The following is a 27,519-nucleotide window of genomic DNA, read 5'->3' on the forward strand; positions in this document are numbered from 1 at the left end:
GTGTAAGAAAAATACCAATTCTATATTGAGCATGTACCAACTTTTATTAATTTTTACATGAGCTGCGCTTTACGCCTTTCCTGATTTCGCTGAGCTTGGTTCCTTGGGAAAGCAGAAAAATCGACATCCCCATAACGAATGTCGATGAGCTTTGTCCGTGCACTTCTTTCACTTGTCCTTTGTTAAATCTTTTGCGCTGTTTTCACGTTTGACGATGTTAAACCAACTAGCCCAACTTACCACCTTGTTAAATGTCGGTGAAACGTTAATGTCAACGAAACGTGTGTCCATGAAACGTGCATCCACGAGAAGGTGGCCGTAGAATGTGCTATCCCGAAACGAAGGCAGAATAAAAAATTCAGTATTCTACTTGCAGTTGTGACACGATTTCAGACACCCAATGGCAGGTGACTGCTGGTAGAATTTCGGGAAAATTATTTTCCCGGCTGCCAGGAGATAGACATGGCTTAATTCTAGAGGTAATCTGGAAAAGTACCTGTAGAAACACGATCAATTGTCGCGAAGTAGGTTGCAACGCGCTTACGTTGACGATACCGGACTTGAAAGATGTAATCCGAGATATATGTTGACACGGGCACGGCAGATCCACTCAAACACAAAAACTAGAAGGTGTCCGTGAAGTTTAAACACGATGTAGCACAAGCTGTCATTTGTAAAACCGAACACTAAACGCGTCACAAAATATTCTAGGGCTTCTTTGAAGAAATCACTTGTTGCCGATATACGGGTAGAACTTTTCGAACGAGATACCATTTACTACAGAAGCAAAATCCACAGCAGCCACGCAGGGCGCGCCATACGCCAAACTAGGTCCGTATCCGCAAGCAGGCATACCGATATTGCCAACGGCTAATGCGTCATCCGTCACACTACGCGACCACGTTTTTGCCATATCCTGCGCACAGGGAGTGGAGTCAAGCGATAAAAATCTACGGCTGACTGGTTCGGCAAATCAAAACCTTCTACCACGCTTTCTGCTTATGGAGAGAGAGAAATAGAGAGAAGGAAAGGCAAAGACGGAAGTTTTCTTTGTCCAACGCGGACAGAGTTTCCTTTGCGTTTTTAACTAGAAACTTCCACGGACAGCCTTTCGACAAATCGCGTGCGGATTGTGTTAAAGTGAGGTGACAGAACCAATACAGTGAATGTTGTAGATCTGAGGGCGAAATATGATAGCGATGATTCGGAATTAGTATTTGACCGGCCGCAGTTCCTGTGGTATCTTCAACGTCCACCACGGCGCGGTATTGTCAGTAATTCCAACAGACGGCGAAACTTCGAAAAGGGGACTTACTTTCACCATTGGAAATTATTAATTTATTGATTTTTTTTTCTCAGGACATGTCACTGTCATAAGTGTTATATACAGCACTGTTTACTGCATTTTGACATGTGTCACCACTAGTCTCACGTCCGATATAAACTACCAATTGTCAATGAGCAGTGAGTGAATACTTAACATCTCCGAAGAGATTAACTGCGACCATAAAATACGTTTGTAACACAGTGATTACTTGCTGTTCGTTGTAGTGACGACGTCATGGCACCTCACGAAGACGTCGACGGAAGGATGATACAAGATGAGGGAGCCCAATCTTCTAAGGTATGCCAAATTCAGCTCTTCAAGATGCGGCGCATTATACAATAACACGCCAATAGAACTCCGAATTGTAACACCGTTCATTTACAATGATAGTAGTATATTGACTGAAATGCATATGTAAAGTTCGACTTTAACGAACATGCACACGTCTTTGGAGGAGAGATAGTAAGAGTGACTTAATTTAGTAGGCATCTCGGCTGCACGAGCGTTCGTTCAGTAAAGACTCGTGCGCTCTTTCCTTTCTTGCTGTCGGCGTTACGATAAGGGAGACTTTAGCTAGTTCGTGACTTTTGTGATATACGATCAACTTACTAGAAACATTGAGCTTGACCATATTGCAGCACACAATTTTATTCATTGAGAAAAAAAGGCAAAGAGAAATAGAATGAACAGACGAAAAAATGAGAGATCCCACATAATTACACCTGCAGGAAATCAAAATCAATTCATACGGATGTGTTATGTTTTTAGTAGCATTTCCCCTCAGTCTACTACTAATATTGTAGGCAAGTTTTCTTTATAAACTGAAGAATAGCTGAAACGTAGAATTCATTTACTAGAAAGAGTGGTGTAGAATATAGTACAATGTATCACACTGCAAAAGAGGTAAAAAAGTACAATTGAAATATACAAACAAAAAAGTTGAATGATCACCATAATTACACATTAAAAGGCGAAAGCCTTTCACTAAGAAGGTGCATTTTCTTACATTGCAGAAATATCCGCCGTGTACCGAAGTGACACGTCTTCTTTATAAACTGTAAAGCCGATGTCAAACTGTCTATTCTTTATACAAAAGACACGGCGTTTGCTGCAGACACTTGGATCAATTATCTGCAATCACACCTAAAGCATCTTCGAAGGCTTTTTACATTTTTTAAGCATGTCTGCATACAATAGTTGTGTGACCAATGTGACAGAGCCGTCACGAGGAACGAAACATGCCTCGGACAGTGTCTTCAGACTGTCATTTGCACGATGTATTAGCAGAGTTACTGCGGCCGGAAACATACCGGCGGTTGTCATCCTGATGCCGAATAAGGGCAGCCAGAAGGATCGCGTGCACTATACGTGTTTGCTCGAATAATGTTTACACTAAGCTTGTTTGAATGCTCTTTGTTTGGACTCGCAGAGCGCGATGGATCTCCTGAGGTCCCTCGCATGTCTGTCGGGCCCTTGCGTGCCTGTGGCCATGCTCGCCTTTGTGGCCAGCGGGATTGCCCTGGCTTGGCAACTGATCTGGATGAAGCGGTGGACGGATACCGAATATTCGGCGAGGGAGGACTCCGCTCCTTGGATCAAGGGCCTCGTTGCCCTCGCTCTCCTTGATGGTAGCGACACCTTTCTTTATGAGTCCGAATCCAAAGAGAAACACCGAGGCAGTCGAAGCTGGTTGAAAGAGCTTGAAGAAAAAGTTCCTCGAAGCCTCGGAGTAGCAGCATACGATTCACTCGGGGACTTAAAGGCAAACTAAAACGGTTCTTTATTTGACTCTAATTGTCTTAATTTGTCCTCCGAGATTGCAATATGAACATTATATTTGCGATTGACGCGTCAGGTGGTAACAACAGCGCTTTCAACATAGCGCTGAAGCCGCTTCTTGGCACATTTGGCGGGAGGAAGGAATCGTGACGGTTTATGCAGAGATCTCAAAGGTTGCGATGATGTCAGAACGGCGAGTTCTTATTGGCTGATTTAAAAAAATAAAAAAAATAGTGGGTAAACCTGAAGGCACCTAGTATTGAGGACTACCCACTATCCTTCCAATCAAAGCCAATCAGAACTGGGCTTCGTTCTGACGTCACCACATCCCCTGTGCAAGAAACAGACTTGCTCTCAGCATAGACCTTATGACTCTCCGTCGCATGGGCGCTGCCATCTTGGAATCATGTGACGCGGCCGCCAAAAGTGGCTTCAAATCGTCGCTTCCCCTTTGCTCCTTAGCGAAGCGTTGTATTCGTGCTTTTCATCACATCTAACCGCGTTTCTAGCATCACTGCAAGTTGTCGTCCAATGCTTGTCCTTACTTCCTAATAGCATACTATCATTACCTGCACATTTTCTCAAGTGCAACACGTTGTGATTATTTTCACCGCCGGCGTACCGGATATTTGTGAGCGGCAGAAGGCACAGGAATCAGTGATAACACTGACACACAGTCTGCATGTTGATGATTCTGACAGCACGAGGATTGAGAGGCCAATTACGTGTGACAACTCCCGTTCGCGCAGTGGTAGTGGCAGAACACTCCAAATAAGTAACGTAAGCAATATTACAAGTCAAAAACTGATGGTTTTGATTACATGTGACAAATCGTGGACATAAATAACGCAGGTTTAACTTGAATTATATCTCTTCCTAGGAATAATGATAACATCAACATAAGGTGATTTATACGCTCACAATATTAAAACTAAATGCGTTAGACGTTATTAACAGTTTTTTATACATAAGCGATACTTTATTAACAAAACCAGTCTATTCCCGAATTAAAAAAAAAATCTGCACGCCTATGTTTGTTTCGTAACCGCAATAATTCGATTGTTTTAATTATTTTAAATAAAAACCTTTATTTATTAATTTTATTTCAATTTTTTCAGCATAAAAGTTGGGATCTAAGTGTGAAAAAGACGGCCACAGAGAGCTTGAGAGTGCCTGGGGCGTGCACTATGTGACGCCGAAAAAAAGTCACCTGCATGAGAATCACCCGAGTGCAGCGTGGTCGATGACGGGTGGAAATTTACTTTTAGTGGCATGCAATGCCGACATCTTGAAAGCACTAAATGATCTGTCGACAGAGGTTCATAAACGGGTTCCTGGCATTTACTTCAGTGAAACTTACCGCACGTCGTTTCTCTTGCGACATTTAATTTTAATTGACAAATTTACGGAAGAGATGTCAGATTTCACCTAAACGTTACTTATTTCATATTCTGAGTAAGTCGGAGGCAAATGTTCATATAACAAATTGTTTATTTCATAAGCCAAGCATCGTGAAATTCCGTTAAGAAGTAGTACTTTATCAGGGCCGATACTGAAGAAATTTGGCTACCCGGCCCAGAATGGACTATCCAAATATTTTTCGAGTGCTTACTTTCACTGCTTGGAGAAGATTTGGTGCCGAAAGCGCGCTGTCTAATGCAAAGGAGCGAAGCATGATGTGTGCTTTTAATAAACTATTTGGGTTCTGCTTCTTCGGAGGGTGCATGTGTATACCGCCTTGAGTCATTGGTTCTCTTGGACTGCGAGGAGTTCTTTGGGGTAACGGAATTAATTGCGAGGGAAGGATGTTTATTGCGCCGTTTATTCTGTCTACTGCTTGCTATGAAAAGTCGTAACGTCATCCACCCCTGCGCAGTCCGTTGGTACGAGGTGATCTCACCCGTGGGGTTGTGGGATCATGTGTGTAGCTACGTTTTGTCTATGGGGAGGAAGCTGCGCCCGCCAAGAGGTTCACCCAGGCTGCTGTCTGCGCTCTTTTTGACCTCTCGTGGCGCCCAGCAAAGGCGCCGCGGGCTGCGGATCACACGGTCCGCGGGGTCAAATTCCCACTAAGCCACATTTAAATATTGCTGGTTACAAGTAAATCCATTTAATTATGACTTCCCTTCGGATGCTTGTGCATTGGCTGTTATGGGCTGTGCCGACACCAACTATAAGACCGAGGTGTTGACTGGCTATGATTTATGTTGTCTTGGCCCTTGTACAACGCTTTCTCATCATATACTGTCTCCTTTAGCATCGAATCCATCCCTCAAAACACATTCTGTGTTAAAAGATAAATAGAAAGGAAAATGGTGCGAGTGAGCGCCTGGACGGGGTTTTCCTCCTCGAAAGCTTAATTCAAAAGGGGTCGTTTTGAAAAAGCGATGCAATATTTTCTTTTGTGTTTTCCAAAAATACCGCTTACAGTTAGTTATTCCTTCCGTTTATTACGCATGAAACACGCCTTAGCTTTTCTGTGCATGCATTAGCTGTTGCAGATGCCCTCTCAACTGGCAACCAGAAGAAACATCCACCTGATGCGATGCCGATCAATGCCGCCAATGTTCATCATAGAGAAGCGCTGTGGTTGGGCGGCGCACACGGCATGCGTGCTGAGAACCAGACATTGTTAGGGTTCGGGTATGCCCTCCATTTTTGCAATTTGGTACATGCCACTACACGAATGCTCGTCGAGGCGTGTATTGTCACAAGCTCAACTTGAGCGCTCAGGCAGTGTTCCTGACCACTGTATGACTCGCATCTAAATATCGTCACCACGGATTAATCGCCGTGACAATGGCAACACTCGGAACTTTCTAATAGGGGGAAAGCTGAGAAAGCCTGTGAGTTAAGTGCTAGCACAGTAGCTTTCTTGACAGCCATAAGAGAGAAGGAGAAAGAAAACAACATACTCAGCGCTAGGAAAAGCGAGAACCGTTGCGCACGGTGTAAGTCTCAAGCCCTCCAAGCGCGACAGAAAACCTTCAAGCCTCTGTGGCGCGCAACAAAAGGCCTCCGCAATTTTCTAAAAAAACTCCCTTCTTGGGAGAATCCCATGGGCGCCACAAAAAGCAAGCTGACTCTCCGAATATGCTACTTCCAACAGCGTGCGCTAATCGCAAAAGCGAACTACAAAATGGTGTAAACGTTGACCGATCCCAATCACATCATGACCATCTACACCGGCACAGCCGCGCAAGGCTCCCCGTTTCACCTGAATAGCGCGGTGTTCTCCTTCACGGCTCTTGGCTCCTCGGTCACGACCGCACTTTCAACACACACGTCAATCAAAAAGGGCAAACATAGAGTGATTCAACTCATCCTCGAAACCACCATCAACTAAAAAATATTTTGCTACCTTGGCCCCCGCTTTCCTACTTTAGTTTGACCAATCAACAAGTGCTAAATTGCATACTTGAAAAGGATCGCGGCCTGCCGGCCTCACGAAACCGATTTGCTGGCGTTTGGAATCCCAGAATAACTTCTGCGTCTCCTCTTCGCAGTGTTATTCCGATGCATGGGCAGCGCCCTTCTAGCGGCCAGCAATAGGCAGCTGTCCCGGTCTCTGCACGACAACATGCTGAGCCACGTCCTGTTCAGCCCGGTGTCCTTCTTCGACGTGACCCCTCGTGGTCGGATCATGAACCGCTTCTCGGTGGACCTGGACGCCATCGACAACCGGATGTACCTGAGCACCAAGCAGTGCATACAGAACAGCCTGCACACCGTCGCCAGGTTCGCCGTGGTCGGAACACAGGCCCCCGCAGTCGTGCTGGTGGGCGTCCTGGTCACCGTCGCCCTTCTCTTCGCCATGGTGAGTTTCACTACATTCAAGAAAAATTACCTGACTACAGTTCGTCAAATCCAATAAAGGTGAAGCATCACTTGGCGGGTTCTTTTTATATACAGCAGCATTCGTTATCTGAATGCTATGCAATGCGACGCGTGGTGAAGAGACTCCTCTTCATTTTCCACGCACCTCATCTTTGGGGGCATTGCATCATTTTCTCTGAAATTCTGCCGCAAATACAATCTGACCGTGAGGTGCCTAAGTACCTACAAGATTATTCTACTAATTCAGAATCCCGACCACTGCTGGTGGTAACGGGTTACAAGTAACTACGTTACCGGTGACACGTTACTTTTTCAATACTGTAGTAACGTGCTCGTTACTTAACGAATAACGTACTTCCGTTGCTTACTTAGGGTAATGGGTAACGTGGTTACGTTACTCGTTACATGTCCCAAGAGTTAAAAATAAGTCGATTTGCAAGGCTCCAAGTTTAATTAATTATTGCACTCATCCCACATAACGATACATGGAGAAGGGGAACGAGGGTGACACATCGATATGGACAAAAAGGCTTGCTTGGCTTCTTGTCCAGCTCGTTTGCACCTTTGCATTAATTGCATTATCATCATCATACATCCCTTTAAAAATGTGTCTTTTTTTCCACGCAAACATTCTCACTCTCAATTAAAAAAACAGCGCCCAAGCCCTTGTCTTAATACGAAAAACGCTGTCCCCATTAATGGCAGGCAGGGTGCATAGAAGCCATCCAAAAGTAACGCAAGATTAAAGTGCATTAAGTTTTGTTGGTAACGGGAACGTGTTCCATCTATCTTGAGGTAACTTAGGTCGATAACGCGTTCCTTTTATTTCCAAGACAGGAATAACGTAATTCTTTACTTTTTTCGTTAAGTACTACAATACTGATTGCTACCTCTACGCAGCTCCCCTTCCTGCGCAACGAAGGGGGAGGGAAGAGAGGAGTGTTAGTCCTCCGCTTTCTCCCCCCCCCCCCCCTCTCCCTCACTCCGCACGGAACTACGGTACTGGTCGAGCGCACTGTGACGTCAAACCAGTAGGTGCGCTTCGTTGCTGACATTTTACTATGGCCATGGTACGATGCGACAATAAACGCCAACACCAGAGAGCAAAGTCTAAGCAGGGATTTCACATAAAGGCTCTCGCTCTAAAGCTCTCGCATTGCACAATGATGAGCCCGGAACGTAAGAGCTCGATAGCCACGACCCCGTTCTTGTAAGGAGGTGGAGGATACCGCATGATGCTTCCGTTTTAAACATTGAAGTCAGTGTCATCAGTACACTCAAGGTCGCCACTGGACCAGGAGCAGCACACTTTTTTACGTCTGTCAGTGTAGCAAATATGGACTCACTTATTGCCTGTTTGCAGTTACTCTTGAGTCATGAAGTTAGCTAGCAGCGTTGCTTTCGTTGATTGATCTCGTTGCAGTTACTCTTTTGAGTCATGAAGTTAGCTAGCAGCGTTGCTTTCGTTGATTCAAAAAAATCTGCATCTTAGCAGTTTCCTATAGCATTCTGCAACGTGAATCACTTGAAAGAAGAAAGCACTTACTTCTCAAGGGTTCTCTCCCCCGGGCACACGATTTCTGTAGTCCCGCCCCAAAAATTACACTAGGGTTTGTTGATAAAACGTTTGCATTATTATTCCAACATGCTATCATGGAGAAGTCCATAATATACCTTACGTCAAAGACCACGCAGAGGTTTCCTAGCACATGGCTCTTACAAACAAGCACTTTTGCGAACAGCGGCTGCAGGCACTAATTATGCACGGTAGCCCAAATGAGTGAAGCTTCTGCGTATGCGATTCGCCTTCACTGCCACCGCCTTGGCCTGACGTCATCGTCGACATTAATTTGTCGGCACATCGGTAGTTTAGCCCCATGCTGCAGTACAGGAAACGTTGTCCAAATTGCGGGCTAAAAACATACGTTCCGTTTAAGGCTTGTAAAAATACTGGGCTCTGAAGAAAATCAGCCAACTGCGTTAAGTCCTTATATGGAACTTTTTTGTTCACGTTCCGCCCACTGAAAACCACAGCAAAAGAGCCCAAGCACGCACCTGATCTCGCCGTTCCTTCTCCTGCCGCACGATAAAGTCCGTCTGCTCAGCGTCATCATGGCAAAGAAGCGTTTTCTCTATAAAGGGATGCACAAAGCCAACAACGGCAGACGCCATCTTCCGAGTGTAGTCCGCCAACGTGAACGCGGCAACGCTAGCCGAAGTTGGAGGTGCCGCTATAGTGCCTGGAGCGCGTCTTTGACTGATATGTTTAGCGTCCTCTTTCTCTCATACGTCAAAGGGGGTCCTGAAGTGGCAACAAATGACGTCGCAGAAGCCGGAGTGTCATGGTGTCGGATGTCGCGATCCTGGCGGTTGGTCGTAGAAATGCTGATGAACATCATGAGCAAATGAGAGTGTCGCTGTCGTCACGGCGTCCTAACTCTTAGCTGCCGAAACTTCCGTCAACTGTCACACTGTAGAGCGACCTGCAGCAGAACAGGTGCCTGCCACGCGCACCACCGCTGGTGGGACGCCGCCAGGACCGCGACCAGCGACAGCATGGCACTTATATGACGTAAGCTGGCGGAAATGGAGAAAGCACTTTTTGGACGCGGTAAACACACCAGTCGGAGACGCGTTTCAAGCACCCTAGTGACGCTGTGAAGGAGGACGCTGAGAGCGGAAAGCTGTCGCCTGGCAAACCCTTGGCAGTTCCGACAAGGCTTGGCGCACGATCGGGCCCGAGATTAGATTAAAGTCTCCCCAAGCGAAGCAAGGGGTGACCGCGCGCAACGCGGTCTTTCTGGGAGCCTAGTTTGGTGCCCAAGTCATAGTGTTGCCGCGTTGGTAGTAGACACCATTCGGAAGATGGCGCTGCTGTAACTGGCTTCTTCTGGTTCGCGTCTATACGCCTCGCAAGTGGGCTCATTTTCGTCTTCTGCGCATAAGAAAGGAAGTAGCGGTGACGTCAGAGCGCCGAACTCTGATTGGCTGATCGCGACCCCCTACCTCAGCGTCGTCTGCTCCTTTGCAACGTCGTCTGCTCGCAACGTCGTCTGCGTGTCTCTTACCTTTCCTGCGACTTTCGGAGCGAACTCGACCTCGCCTTTAAGAGAGGGCAGACGAAATAACTCGAGCGGAACGTTGTTTTTGTCTAACAACTAGCAGACGCGCATCAAGGAGGGAAGTCAAAGGACTCCCTGGCGAGGTGTCCCGGGGCGCCGAGGTTTTTTTGCTTAGAACCGAGGCAAGTTCCCTCCCAAATACTTTTTCCCTCCATTCGTGTGCGGCGAGACCCCTCACTCTTTAACGGCGTCGGCGGGTTGGCGCAGTTAACGTCGTCTGCTTTACGTCTGCTAGTCAAAGCGGTCAAAGCGATGGCTGCTTTACCTTTGCTGCGTCTGTCGGAGATTCACCGCTTTTTCATCGGCGAGAGTCACCGTTGCCTCGGGAAACAAGGAGATAACAAGAGGAAGAAATTGACCCCTTAATCTAAAATTGAGGTCAGCAATCAAAATATTATACGGGAAGGGTTCACAAGGGTCGCGCGGGCATATTCCACTCAGCACGCCAGCCGGTCGTGGGCAGACGGTCGCCGAGTCGCGGAGAGCCTGCTAGGCCTAACTGCCCAGCTCGTTTGGTCGCGTTCGGTGGGATCGTGGTCGTGGGAGCTTTTCCCGGGTGTTTGTGGATCCAGCGTTCTTGTTCGTCGTGGTCTGTTTCAAGTACTTTTTACTTTTCTCTTGCTGCTTGAAGTCGGGACGCGTCAGAACCGCACGTAAAAAAATAAACGTCCGTGGGTCGTCGCGACCGCGACGTTGTCGGCCATGTTGATTTGATCGTAAGAAGTAAGACAGCTTCGGAGCTGTCGTAGGATTTCGTCGTAACCTGCGCAAAACGTACGAAAATTTCGTTTCGTGAATACGAATTTGTTCTTAAAGGGAAGCTGAAGAGCTTTTCGAAAAAAATGAGTTAATGGTTGATTCTGACGTGTTTGTGCCTGCTGAGTCCAAATATCACAACCATTTGACCCAAAATAATCCTTAAACGCGAAAAAAAGCGAAGAAATCAGATGCGATCGCCGCAGCGGCACGCCATTGGCTAGCCACGCGTGACGCGCCGCTACGTCATAACAGGACCATCTCGATTCTCGCTTGCTCCGTCGCTTGCGGAAGTAGCCGGGCGCCGGGTCTTCTGCTCTCGTAAATCGGGTTCGGCTTCTGATTTTTCGAAATCTTTCGGTGGATCCGAAAGAGGAATGTGTCCAGACGACCCTCGACGTGACAAAGTACGCGTTCCAGCCGTTGGCAAGGTAGGAAAATGACCCCCCGCAGAAATAAACACAGACGAGGAACCGCTTGCGCGTACGCGAGATGGCTGGCTTTGTACCTTCAGGAACGTACTTACTGCTATTTATTGTAACTTAGAATGTTGACAATAAACGGAGTGCTATTGACAGGACACCTCAAGCCGGATTAGCGTGACCCTCCCCAAAACGGGCGTCAGAGGACAAGAATTCTGCACACATCGGCCTTCGTGCTGGCCAGCTGCGGGACGCGTGAGCGTGCACGCTGCATTGTTCATCAAAGCTGAGGTTGTTTGAAGGGATAGTATAATCGGCTTCGGGCGACGGGAGAGCTTCCCCTGAGATGAGACGGGTGATAAGATAGGGTCGCCGTTCTGCCACCGCCATGTCCTTGCGCACTATGCGAATAACTGCGCAAAAGGTCCATCCTTGTGATAGCGGTACCCTCTGCTGCGTTTAGTTTGTTTGCCACAAACTATGGCGCCATTATAGCTTTAGAAAAAGCGGAGATGTGTGCCGGGCACCCGTTAATTTGACGTCGAATTCGTGAAAGCTTCCTGGGTCTCTACATTCGCCTACTTCTACCAAGCTTCGTTTACTGCATCACACCGCCACCAGGCATGCATTATCATCGTCCGATCGCATTTCTACGGCACAAAGAATTGTTGCATTACACAAACTTTATACGAAAAACACTGCGTAACTTGTAAAAAAAAAGAACTCGATTCAGAACAGAAGGTCACATGCGTTGTATTTCCACAAAGCTCTCCTGAAGAGAATATAAACTTTTGAAAGGAAAATTTAACCAAATTTATGTTTACGTTTAAAATATATGTGGCCTCAAATAATGTCAGCAACTGTAAAAAAAAAAAGTTTATGTTAAAACAAGTTGCACCGTGAAAGTCGCATTATGAATTGCATGACTACTTATTAAAGCAAGCCCTCCTCTCCCAAGTGACTGGGTAGCCGAGTAGATTAAAAGCAGAAGAAAATAATCTTGGGCTACCCAAGATTGTTTTCTTTTTTTCCCAGACTTCCCGGGCCGGAGTCGGTCCGGAAAATATGGTCACTTCAACAATATAAGAAACCAACACTAACACACTAATAATGCGGTTAACACAAGAGAGCCAGTAGAAACCCGCTGTTCGGCTAAATGATCGCGGCTTTTCTAGCATACTGCACACTTCTAATAACGTAACAGCTTTTTTCTAGAACAGTCGACCTACAATTCCTATCCAGTTACGTTTCCTCTTTGCTTGTGACTTTTAATGCGCTGAATTGCCTTCTTACCTTCAAAGATGGTCGGCAGAGCGTCGGGTTCAAGCGAGCCTTCTTCAGATCCAAACCCATATGTACATACATAGTTTTCATATGCGCCGTCCGAAACTCGTTTCGAACAAAAAACGGTGTACTTGCTCAAACCCACCTACCCCTTTAAAATCTCGGTGACGAAGTGGAAAAGATGGTAAGCGGGAAGAACAACTACGACGAGCGCTGTTCATGAAAGCTGGCGGCTACACACGAGTACGGCGGTACGGCACCGTGCAACAGCACGAGTCATTTGGTTTGGTGCCACGAGAATTCTGCGAACACGTGAACAAACAAGAGAACAATTAGCACGTAAGGCGATTGAGTCAATAGCATGACCGGCCAACGGATAAAAGCAAGCGCTATGCAGCGGCAGAACAACGACGGCTCAAAAAGACACTAGAGCAGCCTACGAGGAAAGCGCGGCCAGCCGCGGCGGGGTCCCCCACCCGGTCCTTTTGTGACGGCAGCTGACGGGCTTCCTCCTCTGTCCCCTTTCCCTCTGCTTTGGAGAGGCGTGGCTTCGGCGCTACTTTGAAGGCGCTGTTCCGGTTAATCCGCGCAGAAAATGACCAAACGAATACGATATTCGTGATGGCTGAGGTCTCGTTAACTAGGCTCAGGTGTTTTTTCTCGTATTTAAAACCGCTTCAGCTTCCCTTTAAGTTTTGTCTTACGCACATTTTTGGCGTAAGATCGTTTCGTGAATCTGGCCTCTGCACTTTCAAAAGTCACAGGAAAGGTAAGACAGACGTAGACGACGTTGCGAGCAGACGACGTTGCAAAGGAGCAGACGACGCTCAGATAGGGGGGCGCGATCAGCCAATCAGGGCTCGGCGTTCTGACGTCACCGCTACCCCCTGCGCGAGAAGCAGACGAACTTGCCCTCCGCATTGACATTCTGTGACCGTAGCAGACGGACTTCATTGCGCGGAAGGAGACGGTGGTGTGGCGAGAATAGCTGCGTACTTGGGCTCTTTCGCCTTGCTTTTCAGTGGGCGAAACGTGAATGCAATGAGTTCTAAAAACGAATTAAGGTAGATGGCTGATTTTCTCCTGCGCCTAATATTTTGACGAGCCTTACACAAAAGCCGTACAATGCGATGTCTCATTGTTTTTTGTGTTTTTTTCCCTGGAACATGGGGCTTAAGTATCAAACTGCCAGTTTGTGTGTGCATCTTTCAACTCTCTTATCACAAAAGCCAAAATTGCCTTGTCACTAGGCTTTTGACACGTGCGGACCTTCTGAATATTCCGCAGAATAAAGCTACTGCGTGTGCTCCCAACGCTTTCTAGAGCCCAGTAGAAAGAGATGACAGCACACTGGCGCAGTTTATTGGAATAGTTTATAGACCGAAGTGTTGTTTACAAACAAGCCCGCGTTTTCCCACACCAGGTGCGGGCACTGGGCGTGCGCAGAAACCAGATACGCGTGAGATAAAGAGTCTGCGCATGCGCATTGCTCACAGCAGCGCCACCGCACTGGCCTGACGTCATAGAGTTGAATTGGTGTGTGTAAACTACAACCGAAAAGGGTACTAAACCTTTTTATTCCTGTCGTTCTGCAGAAGGTGGCAGTCCGAGCCTCGCACGCGGCCCGGATGGCAGAGAGCGTGCGGACCTCTCGACTCCTGCAGCACGTGACCGAGACCCTCGAGTCCCTGAGCAGCATCCGTGCGTACGGCATGGTAGAGCGCTTTTGCGGCCACTTCTTCCGCCTGGCCGACGCCAGCATGCGAGCGTTCTCGGCGTTCGCCCTCTGCTACCGCTTCATCCGTCTTTCGTCGGCCCTGGCGGGACTCGCTGTCGTCACGGCAGCGCTGTTCTTCGCCGTACTTCTGCCCGCCTGCGCGGGAAAGACGGTAGAGGCCAGCAGCATTGGACTAGCCCTCAGCACAGCTCTGTCGGTATGTACGCATGTGTTGCAATGTCGCAGTCACGTGGAAAGGGCCAACTTCCCCACGCCTAAGGTGTCGGATCCTATACTTCGTTTCACCTTATGTTGTACCGCAGCGAAGGCTAGAAGCGCGAGCTCATAGCGTTGGCAGCTGCTCTTAATTCACGAGAGCTTGTGCCGCCGAGATGTGCCCCAGAGCAAGGAGCTCGCGCTTGTAGCCTTTCCTGCGGTACATCATAAGGTGAAACAGAGTATACCTCTTGCCTCATTTTCTAGGTCACGCCGTCGACATGCGGCAGGCGAAGCATGCAGTAGAAGCTCCGTCTCCAGCACGCAATCACTGCCTTTCGCCAGGCTTCGGCTGCGCATGCGACGAAGTTTTATCATAGGTCAAAAACTCGCGCTGAAGGCAGCCATCTACTGAATTCTTAATCAACGACTATAGACGCTTTGCTCACGCTCCAGATGACAGCCGCCATTGCTGACCTTCTCTTGTCTTACCGAGATATCGAGCCATTGAGACGGTCGTTGAAAAGCTTCCACAAAGGCCGATGCCCGTGAGAAGGACGCAATAGAATATACACTGACAATAACCTGGCCTGCTACGCAGTGATGAAATAAAGTAAACGCAAAAAAAACAAAAAAAAACTGAAGCTCAGTTATGAAGGTATGTTCTGCGACTCTGATCTTCACGTCCTGCAACCTTGCCGAGTTTAAATAGAGCCCCTCAAAAAGAAGAGGCAATATCTGAAGTTCATCGAGTTACAAAAGATAATATGCGTGTGTCTATCTTTGTCAATACGTGTTCGCGCAATTAACTCAATGCCCGGAGTATATGTCAGAGAAGCGAACATGATTTGTGGAGGCTTCAGCGAGTCTTCTACACTTTCCAGATCCCAATCGTTCTGCTGTCCTTGTGCATGATGGCCTTTGGTTGTCTTCAGTCTGTCGTGTGCTTCGAGCGGGCCCTGGAATTTTCGGAGCTCCCTCAGGAGGTGAGCAGACCACGCGCCTCGTAACGAAAAGGTGTACGGATCAGCGCTCTCAGCATCTTCGATGACATGCAATTAAAAACAGTCACGAAATTATTTTCGAATCTCTCCACTGAGCACTGAGCGAGCAATCTTGGGCCAGACTAGGACCAGTAGGCCTCTGCAAAAGTTGTGAATATTGCAACCCGATATCGTTTCATGACCCCTTTACTTAAAAAAAATCAAAGGGGAAATCAGTAACGTTCGGCGAGTAGCCGGACTTTTCTTTGCTACGGTTTTTGAGGTGAATACGAGTAAAGATGACAATAAATCTTATCTACACCCCGCATGTGGCTGCTATATTAGTTGCCTATAGGAAGAGCCAAACATTGACAACTTTTCTCAGGCTCACTCTCACAAGAAAATCTCATCCTCCGCACGACAACGCACTCCCGATCATGTTCAATCACCGGTCGTGCCCCACATATATCCCAAAATTTCCAGGAGGAAATCCAGCTCCCAGAGAAAGGCCACGACCGCCGATGCTCGTCCGACTCGTCGGGTGGGCAACCTCTCGACGCCGGGTGGCCCACCGAAGGTGTCGTCAAGTTCGAGGACTACTCCGCTTCTTATCGGCCAGGGGTGCTTCCCGACGCCCTAATTGAAGTCACGTTCACTGTCGGACCCCGAGAGAAGGTATGGTTGTGATACTGTGGCGCATAAGCCGGAGCTAGAGTACTTAACTCGTACACGTTGCCACGAGTGCAGGAAAAGGTAGCTTTTATTTGAGATAGGGTCGCGGAATTTTAGCCCAATGTTTAATTCGGGATTTTAATTAGATCTCTCTGCGCTTGAAACAACCAAGCTTGGAAAAAACCGGTTGGAGTTGGACCACAAATCTCTTACCTGGTATACTTTTATTGAGTCGTGGCGTTTATAGGTATATAATTCTACGGATGGATTGGATGGATGGATGCTAGAGCCGTATATAGAGAGAGTTTGGTCAATGGGAGGAGCGGGCAGACCAAGGGCGTGCAGCAGACGCAGATAGAGAGCTTGACATGCTCTCATGGCCAACCAGAAGCCGAAAAGAGTCCTCTAGCGGTGGTAGCGAGAAACAGTTTTAATCATAGACGTGTGCTTTTAATAAGCGCGTGAGAGTTAAATGTAGTAACCCTTCATGGTTGAAAATAGGGTGCACGTGATGTTTCGATTATGATCATGCAAAAAAGATGTAAGAAACGAATGTGTCAATCGAACTGTTTTGTTCGGACCGACTGTGACCGCTCGGATGGCAGCTTCTCGGCGCCTGGCTTACAAATTATGTCGCTCGTTTTGCCAGTCGCACTCTTCCACCATGTTTTTTAATGACCGTGATTGAAACATCACGTGCACGATATTTTCAACCATGAAGGGTTACTACATTTAACACGTACACGCTCCCGCTTGTTCAGTAGATGGCAGTCCATCTACTGATTTCTTAACCACATATCTATGAACCACGAGAATTACTCCCACGCACATATTAATTTCGTTTCTCGCGACCACCACCAGGGTATTATTTCTGGCTTCTGGTTGGCCACATTTGAAATTGTGAAGACGCCCTGGAGCACGCCCAGCACGCTTTCGGCAAATGGCGTCTCCTCATTTGACTCCTATAGACCTTTTTTTTAACGGCGCCGCCATCTTGAGAATTGCGGCGCCGACGACGGCGTCTAGCGGCTTAGAAAAAGAAAGACCGGCTAGTTCTGGCAGCACAGCTATCTGGGTAGGCAACGTTGTGGGTATGGGGGGAACTTGGCTAGACTTGGCTGTGGTGGGCTGCAATAACTTGGTTGGAGCTTGTCCGGTTGAATCCAGCTGGCTACTCCCAGACCTTGCCTCCTCGAGAGAACGAGGACGGAGACGGTGGTGTGTTTTGACTGAGTTTCCACAACGAAGTATATATGAGCAGTTTAATGTAGTCTATGCAGGTACGCTCTCGACATTTGGTAAGTGGTGGCATTAAACTTTTTCGTACCTTTCACATACCATGGGGCTTGCAGCGATAACCTAATTGGCCCAACTGCACTGGGAATTAAAATCGGTCCTCTTGTCGTAGACGAAGTGGTCGTGAGCATAAATGTGACGTTGATTCTGATACGAATCTCTCGCGATTGGAGCTCGCAATCGACTGACTTCATAACTAAGGATTCTTGGGGAAAATGCGAAGCTCGATAACATTGCAGCCACACTCGCGCTGCAGCTTCTTGTGCTCATGGCACAATTGCTGCTATTGTTCTTATGCTTTTTTAAATTATTTTTCCATCGACCACGCAGTGGTAGCCAGACAACCGTAGATTTTCGGAAATTGCAGCACGGTAAAAAGGAGCACTCGGAACTAACTCATGCACGACGTCCGTTTTTAAGCCTTTTCGCCAATACCCTTGGCAGTTGCATACCCTGTGTCAGCGGGTATTCCAAAAAAGCACCAGGTCGAGGACGTCAGTTACTGGCTGGTTTGAGGTTATGCGAAAAAGGTCTATACTTCTCAATGAATGGCCAAACTCTTTGTATTTACATCTCTGATGGATGCTAAAGGTTGTACCTTTTATAACGGGCGGTAGCTTGCGCCACCTAGCCTAGGAATTAAGAACCTAAAGTAGGATTTCGCCCTCTAAGCCAATTTGCTTTCCCTCTGAAATTTAGTAACCAGGCGGTGTGGGGATAAGGACATAACATGAACATTTGTGAATTGTTATCATAGGAATGTAATAAAAGATAGACTAATCATTATTACATTAAGATAAGTTTAAAGTGCCAAAGAAATGTTATGCTCAAGTTATAAAAGTGGTGATAAAACTTTGCAATAGTTCACTCAGTTAATATCAGAGCTTTTCCCATTTCATTAAGCACAACAGTGTCAATTTATATGAAAAATTTTGTGATAAAGTAACATGGGCGTATCGATGTTAAATATGCCTTTAAACATCCAGCCAAGCTGTAGCTTTCATTCCAATCCTCAAATGTTCCTAGTTTTAATAGTGACTGTGCCATGAACAGTGAAGGCCTATATAAAGATTGCAACCAAATTATAATTTTGACGTGCGGAGAATAATTTGACGGCGTAGGTAATATAAATCATCTCCTTATATTAAAGTTTAATTCCTTGAATGTCGAATTCAAATAAAAATCCCGACCAATGATGTATAGAACTCGTCAGGATATCAAAGTGGCCCCGGTTTCATTTTGAGAAGTTTACAGCTAGTTAAGAGTTTTCACGACAGCCTTAACGTACGTAGTTCTACTTCTATTCTCCAAATTCCCATTGCATGCTTCTGCACCAGCTGTGCACCATGCCTCTTTGGAAGAGTCCTTTGCCCCTTAGTGCGCGCGCGCGCTGCGTCAAAGCAAGATCCGCACAATTGCAATGTCCATTCCTTGGGTGTTGCTTCACCGCGGTGCACCCGTGCGCGGAAAGAAGCACGCTCAACGGAGCTAACCTGCCCGAACAATAATGTTGCGAAACTTTAACACTGTCATTGTTTGATGCCAATTCAAATCAAACAGTAGATTATTTAAGTGTTAAAACCTGTGAAACTTCCCACGAACCTACGGTAGGGATATTCGGCGGGTACCGATAAGGTAAAATTAACTTTTAACCAATGTTGCCTCAGATTCCTCCCATTTTGGAGAACTGTAGCAGGATACAACATGGCAAGCACTTCGGCACAAAGCAACCGCACCACTGCATTTAAAAAAAAAAAAAGAAAAACAACTTTCGCACAGGTCTAACTATCTACCAGGTATTTCGTTGGCTCGCATCACTGCGCATTCTCGTAAGATAGAGTATACCTATACTTCCGTTCAGTGTACTTATCATCGCTAAGCAGGCGACTGTAGTTGCCTTCTCCACGCACACGTTTGTCTGACCTTGACCCAGCTGGGCGTGATTGGCCGGACTGGATCCGGGAAGTCGTCCCTGGTGCGCGCACTGCTGCGAGTGCTGAAGAGTTCGCGGGGACGTATCTGCATCGACGGCAACGACATCGCCTGCGTTCCATTGCGCAAGCTCCGCACTGCCATCACCGTCATCCCGCAGGTTGGTTGTCAAGAGCGAGCAATACCTTCCAGTAGTCATAGCGCGCCAAGTAGTGGGAAGAGATTGGTCAGCCCTCTGTGGCTTCATGCCCGCAGATCGTTTCGTGTCTCCTGTACCCACGCTCAATGAAGCCAGGTTGTCCTAGAGTCCTGGGCCGGCTTGCTAGAAGAAGTGTCTCAGTTGAGACTGCTCAAAGAAAGCGCTGCCAAGGCTCGGGCGCGCGAGCGTCTGAGACTCGGCTTAAGCTCGAGCGCTAGCCTTGACAGCACTTTCTTTCAGCAGTCTCAAGTAAGACTCTGCTTCAAGCAAGCCGGCCCTGGTAACCAACCTTAATGGCGATTCCCTGTGAGCGGTGGAAGCTGGATGGTATCACATCGTCAGCACTGCACCAGTTTCCAAAAGAGTAGCATTAGTGGTTCAGAGTTCGACCAGCGCGAAGCGGTGCCCATGTCGTCGTGCTATTTGCAGATTATTTTTACAAAAAGCTTAACTGAGCGCAAGCTTCCAGATGATTGGAAAACCGCCAATGTTGTGCCGATCCACAAAAGCGGTAGCAGAAATGTTGTTAGTAATTATCGGCCTATCTTGTTGACGTCGATCATATGTAAAACTCTTGAGCATGTCGTTTATAGCAGCCTAATCACGCATTTGGAAGATCATAATCACCTTGCAAAAGAACAATATGGTTTCCGGTCCGGTGCATCATGTGTAACGTTGTTAGCTGAATTTCATCATGACATCGCAGTTGCAATTGAGTCCGGAAAGGAGGTTGATTGTGTTTTCCTAGATATGTCCAAGGCATTTGACAAAGTAGATCATTCTCTGTTATTGAGAAAGTTAGAGTGTTTGAATATCCATTCCGATGTTTTAGCCTGGATTGGTAACTACTTAGATGATAGAAAACAATGTGTACTATTGAAGGGTTGTTCATCCAATAACGTTACTGTAACATCTGGTGTCCCCCAAGGTTCGGTGTTGGGACCTCTGCTCTTTCTGACATATATTAATGACATCTGTTCAAACATTTCTTCGCGCTTTAAACTTTTCGCTGACGATTGCGTCATATATAGAGTAATTGAGGAAGACGAAGATTATCTCAAACTTCAATTAGACTTGGACCGAGTGTCAAACTGGTGTATCGATTGGCGAATGGAGCTTAATGCAAAAAAATGCAAAATGGTTAGATTTTCGAGGAAAAAGCAAGTCAGAGAAAATATGGGCTATACGGTTAACACTCAACAACTCGAAAGAAAAGAAAATATTCGTTATCTTGGTGTTATTTTCTCAAGCGACTTACTATGGAATAGTCATATTAATTTCATTACTAATAAGGCGAACAGCATGTTAGGATTTCTACGTCGCAATTTTCGCCATTGCCCGAAGGAATTGAAGGAAACTTTATATTTCTCTTTTGTACGTTCAGTTCTGGAATATGCATGCATAGTATGGGACCCCCAGACTAAACATCTATCGGATAAATTAGAACGAGTGCAAAATCGCGGTGCTAGATTTGTCTTAAATATTTATAGGTTCAAAGCGAGCGTCACGGCCATAAAGCAACAGTTACACTGGCAGCCGCTGTCGTACAGACGAAAGAATCTAAGACTAAAATTTTTCTACTGTCTTTATAATGATAAAACTTGCATCAGTAAAGAAAATTACATTCGATGTCCTTTCTACGTGTCGGAAAGAGTGGACCACCAATACAAGGTTGCAACCATTAGCTCTTGTTGTAAATCATATTTTGTTCGAACTGCATTAGAATGGAACATGCTTAACGGAAATGTGTTTCCATCTGTGTTTTCAGCTGAACTGTTCTTTGTAAACCTCTCCCTGCAATAATGCCTCCAAGGCGATGCAGGTAACCTCAATAAATAAATAAATAAATAAAATAAATGTCCAGGATAGGTCAGCCGTAGATATCTTGACGTCTACTATAATCCGTTGCAAATCAGGAAGGGGGCGAGAGAAGGGAAGGCCGGAGAGGAGGAAGCAGACAGAACGCTAAAGAGAGGAGGAGGTTTCCTGCCCTCTTCTCCAGATAAACATGCCGATTCCGAACAAGCGGCAGGGTATCGGTCGCTGGGAATACGTAATGAGCGCATTGTAGAAGGGCCCGCGTAACTACTGCGCGTCCTCAGTTTCCACACTTGGGTAACTTTTCATAGTCACTAACAAGGTTAGAACGGCAGGAAGGTCATTCATTCGTACCACCCCCAGCGCGTACGTGCTTCCAACCTTCGGTGATGCTTCGACTTGTCGCCAGCCTCGAGGACGACGCAAGGCAAGGAACGCGTGTTGGAGGTCGGACCTCTAAAAGTATTACCTTGCCGTTCCCATTCTGACACTGACTACGTATAGACGCTTTAAACGTGCGCCACAATGAGACGCCATTGTCGACCTTCTCTTGTCTTATCGAGATGCCGAGCCACTGGAGCGAGCGTCGACGACCCTCCACAAAGGCCTCTGCTGGGGAGAAGGACACAAGCACCTAAAGTGGCAATAACCTGTCCTGCTGCCTCAATATTGAAGTGAAGCGAACGGAATAAGAGGAAACAAAAACTGAAGCTCGGTTATGACGGCGCCCATGCAGCTGCCTAAAAACGTCCATAAACCTTTCCAAAAAAAAGCTCCTGGCCGGTTTTATTTTCAGTGCTCGTGCGCATGGCGCGTGATTTGCTCGCTTTCCGAAGCGACGAACCTGCGTGTGCTGGGCTGAGGAGATCGCACGCTGGGCTAAGTGATTGTAAATATTAGAATGGAGCATATAGTAAACAGTATTTTTTTTTTTCCTTCATAACTTTCAGCGTTTTCTTTCTTTCTTTTCTTTTTTTTTTTTTTTTTTTCTCTCCGTTTCGTAACACAGGACCCGAATCTGGTACGAGGCAGCCTCCGCGGTAACCTCGACCCCAGGAGCCAGCACTCAGACAGCGAGCTCTGGCAGGCCTTGGATCAGGCGCATCTAAAAGAATTCGTAGAAAGAGACGCCAATGGACTTCTCCTCGAAGCCGGCGACGGGGGAACCAACCTCAGGTCAGAGACTTGCGCAACGCGAATCGCAGAGAGTTCTCGAGTACAATTCGGATGTGAAAAAGTATAAATAAGCCTATTAACGGGGAGCGCAATGAAGAAGCTTTTTCACAAAGATGTTTGTATGTGGTTCTTTGATCCTATTCAAATTTCGTAAGTGTAAATATTTTGAAAAATGTTCGACAGAAAAAAAGAAAGAAATCTTGGCATTTCTTATACAGTGGGGAAAAAAAGGGAACCAGATCGTCTGGCAGATGCCGCTATCCACACACGCTCGGATCTTCTGGATCAGCTTTCGGGTGTGGTGCGGTGCCATTTGAGATTCGCAGCGTTAACCCGAATGTTTGGTTCTGTTTTCCTCCTCCCTGCACTAAAAATAACAAGTTTCTCTTGCCTTATATTTTCCCAGAATCTTGAACTTACGAACTTTCAGCATGATAATTGCAACACCTAAAGATACCTTTATTCAAAGGTTTATTGCACCCCGTTTGTTAGCCTATTTATACATTTTTTTTACATATTACTCAAGAACACCTTGTAGATTTGACTAGGTTACTTAGTTTAACCAACATTACTTAATCAACTGCTAACTTCTTTATTTTGTAACGTATCCCGCGGAGAACTCAGGCAGACAATTTGGCAACTCTTTCGGGTAATCCTCCGTGATCAGTGAGGCTAAAGATACTGCTCATTTCGAACTATGCCGTTTTGAAAACGTGTCCTCTAAAAAAAAAAATTATCTTTTTTTTTTTTTTTTTTTTTTTTTTTTGAACGTAACGTATACGTATTGCGGAACGCACGGTGTCGACCGCCATCTTTTTTTTTACCCGAGTAGTGAACGGTGCTGGCTGCGTTGCGGTGACGACTCCAGCGGCCGGAATGGGGGAAACGAACGAGAAGAGCCTCCCGACGCCCCGAGCGATTCGCGCGCGCATGCGCAGTGGCGTCGCCGATGCGTTCGAGGGCGAACCGTTCGTGTGGAAACGACCTGTTCAAACTCCCTATATCTGCTCTCCGACTTTTGTCAGCATGATCGAGCTTGTATTTTTTTTACAGCAGAGCTGTTAAGGGCTAGTTTCCCCAGGACCGTGTCCGCCAGCAAATAAGGGTCGACACAACACTCTGGACAGCTACCGCCATCTATGAGCGACGATGGCCACCAGACAACCGGTTAACCGGCTTGCCGGTTGTCTGGTTGCCGCCGTAGCCTATGGATGGCGACAACTTCTTCAGCATTTCCACTCTGGCTTGCTGACTTGCGGCCAGCCATTACAGTTTCGCTGGACTTCCTTCTTCACCAAAGTGGAAAGGCTGAAAGTTTTATTTTTTTTACGGGACACCCTGTGCCCAAACGAGACGAGGCCGCTTTTCTTGCAGCGTGGGTCAGCGGCAGCTGGTGTGTCTAGCCCGGGCCCTGCTTCGTCGGCCCCGGGTCCTGATCCTGGACGAGGCCACGTCGCAGATGGATGGTGACACGGACCACCTGATCCAGCTGACGCTGCGGAAGCACTTCGCTCACTGCACGCTCATCACCATCGCGCACCGCATCAACACTGTCCTCGACTATGACAAGTAAGTTCACGACCAGACGAAGTTTTTTTTTATTCCTCGGAGATGACGACGACACTCACCGCAGCTACTGTTCGCGTGACATGGTTCCTATCGTCACTCGCATGCAGAAGCTAGACTCTATCTCCTCCCACAATGTTCGTGATTAGGTGATTAAAATGCTACCCTTTTCGCAGAATGCAGTGCACCAAGCGGCTAGAACAAAAAGTTGTGGCGGCAGATTCACTCGCGCCTTTTTGAGCGAATCAAATGCTCCAGTCAACTAGCACATCTAGTTCTTATAAATGAGCACTTCATGCTTCAGCGACTCTCTTTGCATCTCCAACTGGAATGACGGCAAAAAATCCAGGCAAAAAAAATGGCAGCGTATGGTTGCATGAAGTATTAGAGTTACCTGGAAAAAGCTGTTCTCGTAAGAACGCGCTTTGTCATGCGCCTCAGTTACCGATAGTTCTAAAAGACGGTGAAATAGCAGGCAATACTGGTGAAATCCCCTGCGGCTGCGTTTCGCTGCAAGTTTGCTGTTTGCCATTTCCAAAGTTAACGGTCTGCGTGCACAGCTTTGATCCGCGCTCGAGATGCGGGAGCTGTCAGTTTTGACTCCATTTTTCGCATAAAACTTTCGCCAACTGCAAGTAGGTGATATTGCCGATGGCAGACGATAGGGCACCTGGTGAGCGTGTGCTGATCAAAAGATGTCGTTAAACCACGTCCAAATTCACTGCTCCCTCTTTAAGACATACTGTGATTACGACCAGAACATCATGAAGTCATTGGCGTTTTTATTACGACATGCGAACACCTAAACGTGGCGACACAGATTGGCCGATCTCGCGTTGCATGCATTCATAGACAATCTCTGACGTCATTTTTTTTTTTTTTTCAGGATCCTAGTCATGAGCGAAGGACGTGTCCTCGAATTCGGCCCGGTGGAGCAGCTACTACGGAACCCAAACTCCGTATTCAGGAGGATGGCCCAGGACGCCATGACGTCAACTCCTTTCTGAGAGCGTATTCGCAATAGACCTGTTGCTAAATTACCAGCAGGCGTCAACGACAATGCTGGTAATGTAGGTCTGCGTGCCACACGGGCTCGCCTTCCCCGTATAAAAGATTCGAAGTAAATAACCCTAAGGCGTTGACGAACGCGCTTGCAAGGTGCCATTTGTTTTAGGCTTCCGCTTTAAAACAGATACTGCTGTTTGCGGCACGTTGACCTACATTCTCAGCATTTCCGTTGATGCTTGGGTAATTTAGCAATGTGGAGCGCAAGCAGCGCAAGTTCGTCTGCTTGTTTTGCAGGGGTTGTGGTGACGTCAGAACGCCGAGATCCGATTCGCTCTGATAAAGGGATGGTGGGTAGACCTCGGGCCAGCTTGCTTAGAGGTCTACCCACTATCCTTCAATCAGAGCCAATCAGAGCTCGGCGTTCTGACGTCACCACAACCCCTGCAAAACAAGCAGACGAACTTGCGCTTTGCATTGGACTATTACCCGGAGTCAACCGAAAAATTAGGCTCAGCGGTTCATCGGTTCTGGTTGAATTATCTAAAAGTTTGGACATCATCAAAAGAATCTGGATCACTGCGCCCCCAGAAAAAAGTGCTGTGAAGTAGAATAGACGCTTTCCGATCAAGACAGGTTTTGCGCTCGGCGAGTCACGGCTCGCTCGTATAGATACGATACGATACGATACCATACGAACTTTATTTTTCACCACAAATACAAGTGGTGAATGGGAGGCCGGAGAAAAAGCTGCAAAAGTAGTTCAGCTTGACGAGGTTCCGACGGAGTACATGGATGCGTGATAATTTTGCAATATCTATGTTGTTGACAAAGTAGTCCTTCAGTAGAGATGGTAAAGAATAACTGTGTTTTCTTTTTTTCCATAGTTGGTTTTACATTTTGAAATTTGCCAAGGCTGGGGATTTTCCGATGAGTAATAATCACTTTTTTATATATATAATAGGGGACTGGAAGTATAATCAGCCCAGCGAAACAAACCTTTTGGCAGACGGACATAACTCGTTCTTCCAATTAGGGCTCGTTTGTAGGAATGATTGCAGGGGAATATGCGTGCAGCTAATCAGAAAAAAAAAAAAAAAAGACAGGAGAGAGCTAGCGTTCTGCCAATCGTGGCTCACTTGTAAAACTCATTGCAGACGGGAAGTGCGTTTAGCCGATCAGAGAGCAAGAATTATGCGTGAAAGAACAAACTCTGGTGCAAATCACGGCTCACTTGTAAGAGCCATTGCATACGGGATTTGTACTCAGTCAATCGATATTCAATAGAGCTGTGCCAAGGCGTAGAATCGGCAGAAACAATACCCCTAATAAAACATGGCATACCACAGGGCTTGTTTATGGGCCAATTATTACTTTAATTTATATTAATAATATAGTCAATGTTCCAAATTCTCCGGACATAGTTATGCATGCAGATTACTCGAATGTTGTTTTTTTTTTTTTTTCAGTGGAACTACAAAGCAACTGCTCTAAGAAATGGCCAACAGATGCTCTGTAATTTGTCTGAGTGGTTGCAATCAAACCGTGTCTATAACCAAATATGTAATTTTAGGCCGGTAAACAAACGTGATAATGACGCAACATAAAATTTAACTTTATCATTACAGAACAGAAAAAAAATTATGGGTGTCTGGTTTGACGGAGAGTTAGAATGAAATACATACATAAACCACTTAAAAACATAACTATCTAGAGCCCTTGGCTGCATGTACAGGATAACAAATCTAATACCACTCGGGCTGAAAAAGTGTTTGTATCATTGATTGTTCTACTGCTATCTCAAGTATGGCATTTTGGTAAGAGGCACAATTGGAAATTATCAGCTTTCAGTTCCACAGAAAAAAGTATTGCGTATGTATGCAGACTATCATAAAAATGTGCATGGCGTTTACTTGGTGAAAAAATAAATACCAATAGGCTAAGAGCAAGTCAGGTTATTACCTTAAACTTCCGCAATTCCTGAAAAAAAAAATCTCTATATAAAACTTGAAATTTTTTTTTTTAGAATATACACGTTTACTCATTTAGGCAGTCTAAATGACAGACGCTTAGGTAGAATACGCATATTATGGTAGCCACAAACTTGACTACCTAAAACATGTTATTTTAATATGTTGCAAAGAGATTGTAACCACATATGAGCCCTTTTTACACATACAAGACTGACGCTAAAAGTTGCTTGTTGATAACATTATTTTCAATTGCTACTGCCTGCTATTCCTGTGTATATGATTGATCTACATGTTTATTAAATTATATTCGTATATAAGGTGACAATATGCTTTAATTTTCATTATATCTTTGAAACTATATGTGAGATGTTATTTTTTCTATGTGAGTATTAGTGCTTCTGTTTTATATATAGTACTGCGCTCATATTGCATACTTCAC

General features: G+C 46.3%; 1 protein-coding gene across 1 annotated transcript in view; it reads left to right on the forward strand.

The window, feature by feature from the left end:
• LOC120841476 (ATP-binding cassette sub-family C member 2-like) overlaps nucleotides 1–25,363 on the forward strand; it is a 57,866-nt gene extending 32,503 nt beyond the window's left edge. Inside the window, exons 9-18 of the mRNA XM_040501644.1 lie at nucleotides 1,360–1,464; nucleotides 2,725–2,955; nucleotides 6,613–6,923; nucleotides 14,123–14,461; nucleotides 15,345–15,461; nucleotides 15,948–16,118; nucleotides 19,345–19,503; nucleotides 22,370–22,536; nucleotides 23,911–24,105; nucleotides 24,989–25,363. Of these exons, the coding sequence (XP_040357578.1) occupies nucleotides 1,360–1,464; nucleotides 2,725–2,955; nucleotides 6,613–6,923; nucleotides 14,123–14,461; nucleotides 15,345–15,461; nucleotides 15,948–16,118; nucleotides 19,345–19,503; nucleotides 22,370–22,536; nucleotides 23,911–24,105; nucleotides 24,989–25,109 (1,916 nt within the window). The 3' untranslated portion in view covers nucleotides 25,110–25,363. The remainder of the gene's footprint in view (nucleotides 1–1,359; nucleotides 1,465–2,724; nucleotides 2,956–6,612; nucleotides 6,924–14,122; nucleotides 14,462–15,344; nucleotides 15,462–15,947; nucleotides 16,119–19,344; nucleotides 19,504–22,369; nucleotides 22,537–23,910; nucleotides 24,106–24,988) is intronic.
• Nucleotides 25,364–27,519: the final 2,156 nt, after the last annotated feature.

Source organism: Ixodes scapularis, unplaced genomic scaffold (assembly GCF_016920785.2).
Source record: "Ixodes scapularis isolate PalLabHiFi unplaced genomic scaffold, ASM1692078v2 PGA_scaffold8__174_contigs__length_109621045, whole genome shotgun sequence".
NCBI classification, from domain to species: domain Eukaryota; kingdom Metazoa; phylum Arthropoda; class Arachnida; order Ixodida; family Ixodidae; genus Ixodes; species Ixodes scapularis.